Source organism: Triplophysa dalaica, chromosome 12 (assembly GCF_015846415.1).
Source record: "Triplophysa dalaica isolate WHDGS20190420 chromosome 12, ASM1584641v1, whole genome shotgun sequence".
Classification (NCBI taxonomy): Eukaryota; Metazoa; Chordata; class Actinopteri; order Cypriniformes; family Nemacheilidae; genus Triplophysa; species Triplophysa dalaica.
In genome coordinates, this window is record NC_079553.1 from 5,576,753 (window position 1) to 5,587,230 (window position 10,478).

Sequence of the window (10,478 nt, forward strand, 5' to 3'; positions counted from 1 at the left end):
AGTCAAAAGTGCCTCAGAACTGTTTGCTTTTCTACATTCTTTATAATATCTTATATTTTGTTGAACTGAACAAAGAATGTTTAAAGCAATTTTTCCTTCTATGGTTGACCTGTGGTGATATACTCAATTTTGAGGTCCGTCAATAAAACCGCAGTTTCTCTCTTGCACCACAAGGAGGCTTAAGTACAGTTTTAATAACATTCCATATTTGATAGACTCTTCAGTCTCAGTTTTAAGACGATATTAATGCTGTTAAAATAGACAAGGTTTCTGTGTTTACAGCAGAGGGTACATCCCCAGCATCTGCCAGCGAGATGATTTCATTGATCAGTAATCCTGACACCTCATATCTTTGCACTTTATCAGTATGCCCCTCTCCCTTGGCACCAGCTGCCGGGTTCTCCACACATGTACAGTAAAATGAATTTCCTTCTCATTATGCCCGAGGAACCTGTCATTATGTCTCACTGTGGCTTGGCTCCCTGTTACTTCTAATATAAATGCTAATGGTGCAGTGAGAGCGCCCCGACTGTCTTCTGTTCCCATGTCATCAAGTCGTGTACTGCTGCGTCGTGCCTCTATGAGCTTTATGGCCAATGCGGTCAGGCTTCTTCTGACCGGTGCTGTAGAGACAGTAAAGATTCACTCTGCTATGCATGAGGGTTGAATAATTCTTTTGGATTCAACATGTGGATATATTTCACAAGTGCATTCACTAACCGGTCTGTATGCAGTAGGGTTGAAAGGTCTGAGACCACTAGTGCTTCTATTTTGCATTTTTTCAATTGAATGCATAATTTGACATTTATTTAAGAGAAAGGTTAAAGGGGAAACTTCACCCAAAAATGAATATTCTGTTATTATTTACTCACCTTCGAGTTGTTCCAAATCTGTATTTGTTTGTTCTGATGAACACAGAGAAAGATATTCGCAAGAATGATTCTAACCAGACAGATTTTGCACCCCATTGACTACCATAGTAGGAAAAAATACAATGGTAGTCTAAAGTTCCCCATAACGGTTTCCTGTCATGAAACACGTGGTAGAACCCAAGCGCAGGCAGCAGTGAAGGGGTTTACACACACAATGATTTATTTATAAAAGACAAAACAAAGGCCCACAAGGGTGTAAAACAATAATGACAGGGGAATTGTAAAACAGGCAAATAACACAGGAACGTAATCTAACTAAAACTGGACAAAACAACACTGAACTTAAACTGACTAGACTTAACTTGACTTTGAATGTAAAAAAAAACATGAACAAGACGTAACGTCATAAAGACATAATACGAAACGAACTGGCACAGGACAGAAAACACAAGGGCATAATATAGGGAGACTTACAAAGGTTAATTAACTATGGGCAGGTGAGGGTGATGAGACACAGGCGGGAAGCTAAACAAGAAACGAGAGGGCGGAAACAGAGACGACACAGAAGAGAGAAAATGGAAGGCCAATTGGCCAAAATGTCTCTCTCCACATAAAATCTAAGGCTTTGCCATGACTCTGCCACAAGATCAAGAAAGACATGACATGATGAGGCAGAATCATGACAGTTTCCTGACATTCTTCAAAATTTCTTCTTTTGCAAAAAATAAATGTTTCCTAATATGGGAGTCAACGGGGGAAAAAATCATCCGAATATATATTTTTCTGTGTTCATCAGAACATTTGGAACAACTGACTAAATGAAGACAGAATTTTTTTTTTTGGTGAAGTATCCCTTTAAATTGAATTCAAAATTAATTATCTTGCTGTTGGGTGTGTTACCCTGCTGATGTAATGATCCCATGCATTCAAGCGGTCCATGATATCCCTGAATGATTTGAGAATGTTCCAAAGAGCAACTTGTGTGCCTCGGAGAAGCCAAGGGTATCAGACCTATTGTGGAAAGGATTTAAAGGCATAATTCACCCTAAAATTAATCTTTTAATCATTACTCCCCCTCATTTCATTCCAAACCTGTATGAATTTCATTTTTCTGCAGAAAACAAAAATAAGATATTTAGGGGAAAAAGTTGTCTGAAAATATCTTCTTTTGTGTCACGCAGAAGAAAGGGTCATATACAGGTTTTCAAGGATGCAATGATGGTGAATCAATGACAGAATTTTTATTTTGGGGTGAACTTTCCCTTAGCTTGGTCAGTGTCACAAATCTGCTAAAATTAAAACTATTTGTAAGTAAATATTTATTCAGTTTACTTTTCTATAACTTATGTTACATTTAAAAAAATATGTATATAAATGTTGTGACAGCAAAAAAGTTGGAAAAAAGCGGCTATTTTATATTATGAAAATAAATATGAATTGTATAAAATAATTAATTATTAATAATTTGTTTTCTAAAGTTTTGCTGTTACACCATTGGACACATGGGACAGTTTATTTGTCAACTACGCCAACATGTCCACAGTATAAACTGCAATTTACAAATGTATGTATTGGCGAGATTATTTGCATTTTCAAAATAATGTAGATTTTGTGTAGCAATAGTAGCTTCAAACTTAAAAACCCAAATGTATGGGAATTTTTTCTATATGTTATTTCTAATACTCTAAGTACTTTCGCTCCTGCATATCTCCCGAAGAGTCCATGTCAACAGTCTTTTAATATATGTCTGTCTTTGTCAGTCAAACTGTTGTAGATGAGTAGATGTAGTCGTGTGTGTTTGTTTGAGATATGATGTTTATTACTGTAGATGCTAGAGTGGGATTCCTGTCTCTCTCTCTGCAGTGTGACCTCTCAGGGCAGCTTACTCTTGGGCAGGGAGGAAGGGTTCAGCTGGTACTGTATCTGGCTTCTCCTCTCTCCGTCTGTCCCTCTCCGTTTGTTGTTTTTACAGTATATGCACTAATGGCGCTTATGCCTCGCTCGCTCCCTCTCTCTCTTTCTCGCTCTCTTGTCTGTTCTTCCTTTAGCTCTCTCTATCTGTCTTTGGCTGTTTGGCTGTAAGAAGCTGGGCTTTGTCTTTGTCAGTGATTTTGCTGAGTTGGCATTTCTTACAGTTTTGCATTAGAACATACTGAAACAGCACCTGCACCGCCATCAATCAACCTGCACAAGTTCACAAGACCAAACTCTTCGTCTTTCATTCCCCACTCACTTCGTCCTTTCTCTCTTTCAATGTCTTTTCTGTCCTTTCTATTTCCTTGCCCTTAATCGTTCTTTTCCTTTACTCTCCAATTTTCTGTTTAATTTTCTTAAAAATCATTGGAATTGTATACTACATGACATAAGGCCACACTAAATAATACAACACACACACACACACACACACACACACACACACACACTGCAACTGAGGTTATGTGGCATGTTGTATTGTGTTAAAGGGAGCTAGTCAGGTTGTGACTGCATGGCTAACAAGATTATAGTAAAGTGATGTTAAATCTTTTATGTCCAGATGCTGTGTATTTTATAGCCGCTTTGTTGTACTGTTGAGACGTGGCTTTTCAAAACGAGTCAAAAACAAGCTGTTGCACAGTGTAACTTTTTGTTTTATTTTATTTGTTGCGTATCAGGTGTACTCTGTAGTGATGCTGAAGTCTCTGTAGTTAACTCTCTCTTGCCTTCCCTCTCTCTGCTGTAGGCCGGTAGGAACAATCCCTCACGGAGCGACTCTGACGGTTAACACTAACCCCAACATCAGCATCAAATCCGAGCCGGTGTCTCCAAACCGGGATCGCAGCACCCCCAGTTCCACAGTGACGGGCCTCACCGTGACCCAGTACCCTACGACGCTGCGTATGGAGCCCACCGGTCGCTCTCCGGTCGACAGCATCAGCAGTAACGGCAGCTCTTACGAGGGCAGCGATCGGGATGACGGCGGTCAGCCGCGCCCGCCCGACTTCAACTTGAGCGCTCTGGGTCACCTCCGAGCTTCTGGAGATCAACCTGCCCAGTCGGAGCAGCAGGAGTCAGCCAATGTCAAACGCATGAGACTGGACGCCTGGGTGACATAAACGCTGACGAAGAAAGAGAGAGAGCGACCGTCTCTCAAATATGTACACACACACTCACACACACACACCCCTAGTGGCTCTGCTTTCAGCAGCGAATCTCAGTCCGCACTTAGACACATGCATGCGCCTGTATTTCTCTCTGTCTCTCTCTCTCTTCCTGTCTTTCTTTCTGTCTCACTCTCAGACACGCTCATATTTACCGGTGTGTGTAGATGTTTATATAAAATATGCATATGTGCTCGCACAAACACACACACACACAAGATCTTGCCAATCCAGGTGTACACATGTATACGAGACTGAAGTAATGGACCAGACAGAAGGGCTTCTGGTCGTGTCTGTGATCTTCTCTCCCTGCTCAGTTCAGAATTACGGCACAAGAAGGCAGACTGGATTGGAAATTTTACAGGCCTTACCGCCAACCCACCTCACTCCACCCGTGTGAAGGTTCAGCAGCATCGCTCTGTTGAAACGATACGAATGCTTGTTATTTTGTATAGACAAGCAATCTGTTTTTCTTTTTCAGATCTTGTTTTTGTAACGATTTCTTTTTGTGGGAAGTATCGTGTTTCCTTTTTACGTTTTTCATCCTTGCTTGAGCGGCTGCCTCAACGTTCCTTTGGTTACGGAGTTAAAGTAGAATTTACTTTGTCTTTCAAATCTTGCAAAAACTCAGCGTTGTGTGTGTGTGTATGTGTCGGCTGTGAGACACAACTCAGTCAAAACTTCACTCAATCATATTCTCAATATTTGTTATATATCGCAGTCTCGCACCGGTCCTATCGTGTGTGTGTATGAGTTTCAGATGAGAACACCGCTTAATATCCTCAAAGATGCATGGACCGTAGATGTGGAAACGAATCTCTATCTGTCCTACAGAAAACACAATTGAGTGTTCTCGGCCTGCTGTGCGTTTTGGAGCGCGTGGTTGTGTTATCCTTCAATTCTGCTTGTTTACGACGACAGCGGTCTGGCACATTATGCTGTATTTATTATTTTTAAGAATAATTAGTTAACCGTCTGGCTCAGTTATGCTTATGATTAATTTAAGATTCTAGAAAAAGTTGTGGATAAAGCCTGAGTTGTTTGGAACTCAGGGTAAAGTGTTTTTAGACGTTTGAGGACGTGTATATACAACATTTCTCTCAGTGTTTCAGTCAAAGTTTATGTATAGCAAAACGGTTGATGTCAAACACACAACCCGGCAGAAAGCAAGGATATTAAAGTTGTAGATAACTCAGCTGGGTCATTTTTGTAGATCTCTAGAGCTCAGAGAGATCTGGAAAGAGTCTGTCTGGTGCCCTTGTAGCGCTGTGTGTGTGTGTGTGTGTGCTGAGAGAGTAGAGGAGTTGAGATTGTACATAGCGAGGTATGTTCACATATACCCTGCCGGGTCTTTCTAAAACAGCGCTGTAATCTCAGTGGAACCGTCTCTACCTGTAAATAAACTGTAACGTGTTGTGATTTAGAAAGGTGGAGAGGAAGAAGGGAGGATTTGACTGTTTTTAGCGTGACTCTTTTCTGTCATTTTTATTCTAAAGGCGCGCACTTTAAAATGCCCCCCCTTCTCCGCACACTTACAAACACACAATTTTCCAGAGAGGAATTTCAGGACTGCTCCTGGATGATTGACACATCTCCTCCCTCATGTATCATTTACACCTTCAGTCCCTCACATCCCCAGCATGAATTTTCTAGAGAGATTCCTGGACAGCTCGGAAGGGAATACAAGCCTCCCTGTACAGTATATAAGATGTTTATGTTATAGCATTCAGGGAAGGACGTTACGTTTTGTGAGATCATGGGTTATATTGCACTTCACGCGTTTCACCGTAAACAGTAATAAAAGAAGTCACGTTTTGTAAAAAAAGGAAAAATATGACGTACAAATAGAATGTTGTACTGAAATCTAGATTAGGCTTTAAACGTGTTGCAAATGTGACAATGATGTACACAAATTGTTTTCTGTGCATTAGTGTATTCTCGAAGTGACTAAGATGAAGGATGTTTCCGTGACGATTTTTTTTTATTTCGATCTAGTGGTCACAGACCAATTCTGTTAGGAAAGTCTTAGATACGGCAGGAGGGCGATAGGGATTAAAGTGATTTTAAATACGTTGTATTTGTCCCCCCAAGAAAAACGACTTAAGTGTTTTAAAATTACGTTTGTTTTAGCTGTTGTAAGAGAATTTTCTCAACACCAAGGTGAGACGTAAATATCATTGGCTTCTCTACCTCACCACCACCTCTCCTTCAGTATCTTTCTCTTCTTTTTCTCCTTTTTCCACTCCCTCACTCGCAGAGGAAGACAGAAGCCATTTCATTTCACCTCAACAGGTGACCCACCTTTAATCCAGATAACACACACACACACACACACACACACATGGATACCAATATGGGAGTTTTTAAGTCTCGGAGAGTCCACCTTTTAATGGCTGCACTCATGTTTGCTTTAGATCTGGACGCCACAGAATTCTTATCCACCTGGCTGATGTTCAATAGCTACTGGGCGTATGTTTTCTAGATTTTAATCATCTGGAGACCCTCTGTTGACTTAAAGACTGTTGTGTCCTGAGCTTTGAACAAATGCAGTAATTTAAAAGTACGTTCAAGGAAACAGCCTTACACTTGAAGCTGTTGACTGTAAAGCAATGCGCCTGATTTAAGGGTAAGACGACGTTCAAAGCGCTTTCCCAAAGGACCTCACGATAACAGTAGGAATCTGAGTAATCGAAGAAAAGACAATCGTCCACTGAATGGTTATCCTTGGCCCTTGTATTCCCGTTGTATGATGTCTAGAAATTCTCACATACTTTTTTTTGTGTTAATTTGTGCTGGTGACAGTTTTAATGTCTGTTTTTATTATAATTGTTATGATAATTATCATTACCATTATGGGTATCATCGCAAATGGTAATTATGATAATAAATTTAGAGAGACAGTTTTTTTCTGCGGTTTTTGTGTAGGTTAGGCATCCTATTTTTATTTTATTTTATTATATGAATATTATATAAATATATTATATTTTTTGTTTTCCTTTTTTTGTTGTTTGTTTAATGTTTTTTTGTTTTCCTTGACAGGGGTGTTACTAATATTGCACGATTTATTAAGTAAAACAAAACCGTTGTAGTAATATTAGTACTTCTTGCTAATTGAGGGAAGCGATAAAACAGGTTTGATAGAACGACCAGTTCAATGCTGCAATTTTTAGTCAATTGTACAATAGTATCTACATATAGTTAAGGTGGGACATCCACACATTTAATTTATTCTGATCAGACACAATGCATGGGCGTCAGACAAGCAAAGAATGAGTCATATTATAAATAAACTGAATTGTAATTTCAATAAGAATATACAACACACAAAACTAGAATAGAAATTGAAGAAAAAACATTTAAAAAGAAAAATTATAGCTAATATATTGTGTTCGGCTAGTCTGCTTTGAGTTTTGTTGTAAAAAAAGAAAAAGACAAAAAAATAAAAAAATATTCTGTTGTTTTCGGAGAATGATATACAATTTGTGTATATTTTCATAAACAAAGTATGCACTGATATGTTATTACAAATTCTATACTGCTTTTACAAAAGAGTGTTTGTTATTGTACCAAAGTATCCATTGTCCTTTATGACCCTCCCCTTTTGCGTATGTTTTATTGTATTTTATATATTAAATAGACAAGTTGACCTACACAGAAGTAAGAGTCCGTCTGTTATTATGTGCTTTTAAGTGGATGAATGTGTAATCATAATCCAAAATTGAAAGAATAACAATGTATCGTCTTAACACCAGTGTTTTTTATAAAAATTCTACATTATGCCTTTCGCTTAAATCTGGTTATTTTTGCATGAACCAATTGTGAGATTGCCGTATTGCTTTGAACCTTGGCAATCTTTTTTGAACTTCAATAATTTTTTTATCTTGTCACTAGATGTCAGCATCGTTCAACTTTAGTCCTTTCCATTATCTCGTATCAGCATTCAAAATTCAAAACGTCTATTGTGGCTCAATTAATATACGGCTTTCTGTATTTTTATTTAACATCAGTTTGGTTTTAACATCAGAGGTTTTTTTTATCATTAAATTCTACATTAAGACTTTAAAGCTAATTGTGTGGTTGACATTTTTCTTTGAACCTTGACGATCTTGTCTGAACTTCAGTCATTTTTGTATCTTGCCACTAGATGTCAGCATCGTTCAACTTAAGTCCTTTCCATTACATTGTGTTAGCATTCAAAACTCAAAACGTTATTTTCCTTTTTAGTTTACTTGTTTGTTTGTTAAAATCAGTTTTATAAAGTCACATACACCATTTTTTCAGCAGAAAAGTTTAATCAAAATTTTCTTGACATTAAACAATGAGAACTCATTGTTTTATCCCTCATATAGACACAAGGGTTGTTGCTAAAAAACACAAATAGTTTTGTAACAGCTCGTGGTGTCTCAGGAACTTTGAAATCGTGAATGCCCTGTACGTGTGCTTTTAGATGGTCGGGGTTGAAACCGATTCCCTTTTGATCCCCTTTTGTTCATCTGCCCACAGCTTCAGCTGAGTTTGTCAGTTGCCCTGTCTAGTGCAATCATTGAGCTTCTGTCTGTAACAGATCCACACTTAATGTTTGTCTGAATGACAAAGTTCACCAATTTTTGTATCACACACCGACACATTGACCATTTCAACCCATTTAGTTGTATGGGCCACACCTGTGGCAGGGATGTCCCACTGCGCCTTACGGTTTCTGATGCCCATACACATTTAGGGCATAAGGAGAAGGAATAATAAACAGGAAAATCCTCACAAATACTTAGTTAGTATCACGATTATTACTGGTCCAAGCACTAAGATATTACTATAAGCTACATTATTTCAATCAAATTATTACAGTACACCCTTCATGTTCATGGAGAATTGACCATTGTTTTATTTTATGATACATTTTGTTTGAACAAAAGTAGTCTAATTATTTATTTATTTGTAACCATTTGTAGTAGTTTTACAATACAAAAACTATGGATAAAATGGTTATTGTGAACAATACAAATTCATATACAAATAAAACGTAAAATATAAAAAACAGCAGATACTATACGTTTTCTTTCGTATGGGAGATAACAACAGAATTACATGGGCATTACAATGTGTAAGTTACAAAGATTGATGGTAAATGCGTCAGATCCTGTGTCCTTCCTGATTTTACGAGCATCCGTCGCTGATATTGTAAATCAATATTAAATCAATAGAGACAGATGGTATTAGACTCTGAACATCACTCATCCTCTGAACACTTTTAAGTCTTATTAGGATTTATTCGTAGGACGCCATGTGGGATTCTGTCATTCCACTTAAATATCCCTCTACATTCACACTTGTGCATGTGGTTAAGATTGAAATAGATTCTGTCATTCCACAAGCTTTACTTCGATCAGCTGTTCATAAAACAAAGTTGCGAGCTGTTGCATCAGAAGCGATCATGTGCGTCCTCGTGCTCAGGAAACAGGTGTTGAAGCATCTGACTTCTCCAGCTATTGCCCTGCCTCATTTTGTTTTAGCTGTAAATAGACCCGTGTAAACCCAGATTTTTTCAGTATTACTGTGTGTAAGTTGGAACACTTTCAGAAAAAAACCTTTGACGCATGACTTATATTTCTTCTGTCGTTCACATATTCTTCGTTCCATTTTTTATGTTTGGTTATAGTGTGGATGTGTTTGTCCAATATAGCAGCCATTGTCCCCTAACAGCCCCACCAGTGACAAGGGAGGAGCAGCATGCATACAGAGGGAAATGAGGAGGTGATGTCATCTATTATTTATTGTTCCTTATTCCTTCTCTCCTTCAGTGTGGCCTCTTTCTTTCAGATCTGTATTATGTGGTTAAGCTATTAATCCTGCTGGAATTCAATGATCCACTATCATACAGAGAAATTCTGACTGTTCAACCAGAGTTCTTATGCATTGGAAACTTAAATTGTTGAAATGAAAATGATTGAAAAGCAAACTTAACTATAAAATGTCTTAAAATACTTGCTTTGGTTAATTATGCATTCATGAATTATTGATAAAAAAATGATCAAACATTTATATAAAACATTATTATTATTATTATAAATAATTTTAGTCTGGTTACAGAAACATCAATACACAACTTTCATACAGATATAATCTCTGTGTGTTTTTATTATTTAAAAACTCAAAAGATTGAATAATGGGGATTCAAAATGATTGCAAAGCAAATATAAAGTTCTAAATAATGTAAAATAATGTCTTAAAATATTTGCTTTGCTAAATTATATATTTTTGACTTCTTAAAAATTAAGGTCACAAGAAAACGACTAAAAAATAACTAAAAATATGTATTTATGTATTATTGTTATTATTGATTTTATTCTGCTTCTTATAGCAACATCAATGCACACACACAATTTTTTTTATTTTTTATTTTTTTTATTTTAAATTGATAGATGAAGATCAACAGGAAGCTTGTCTTATTATCTCGTAAAAAACCACAAAC

At 37.4% G+C, this 10,478-nt stretch overlaps 1 protein-coding gene across 9 annotated transcripts in view; it reads left to right on the forward strand.

Moving 5' to 3' along the window:
* mef2d (myocyte enhancer factor 2d) overlaps positions 1–7,659 on the forward strand; it is a 53,204-nt gene extending 45,545 nt beyond the window's left edge. For 5 of the 9 annotated variants that reach the window (XM_056761677.1, XM_056761674.1, XM_056761678.1 and 2 more), the window contains 2 exons: positions 2,736–2,786; positions 3,592–7,659. In XM_056761677.1, the coding sequence (XP_056617655.1) occupies positions 2,736–2,786; positions 3,592–3,964 (424 nt within the window). In that variant the 3' untranslated portion in view covers positions 3,965–7,659. The remainder of the gene's footprint in view (positions 1–2,735; positions 2,787–3,591) is intronic. The other 4 variants (XM_056761679.1, XM_056761682.1, XM_056761680.1 and 1 more) reach the window with 1 other exon arrangement.
* Positions 7,660–10,478: the final 2,819 nt, after the last annotated feature.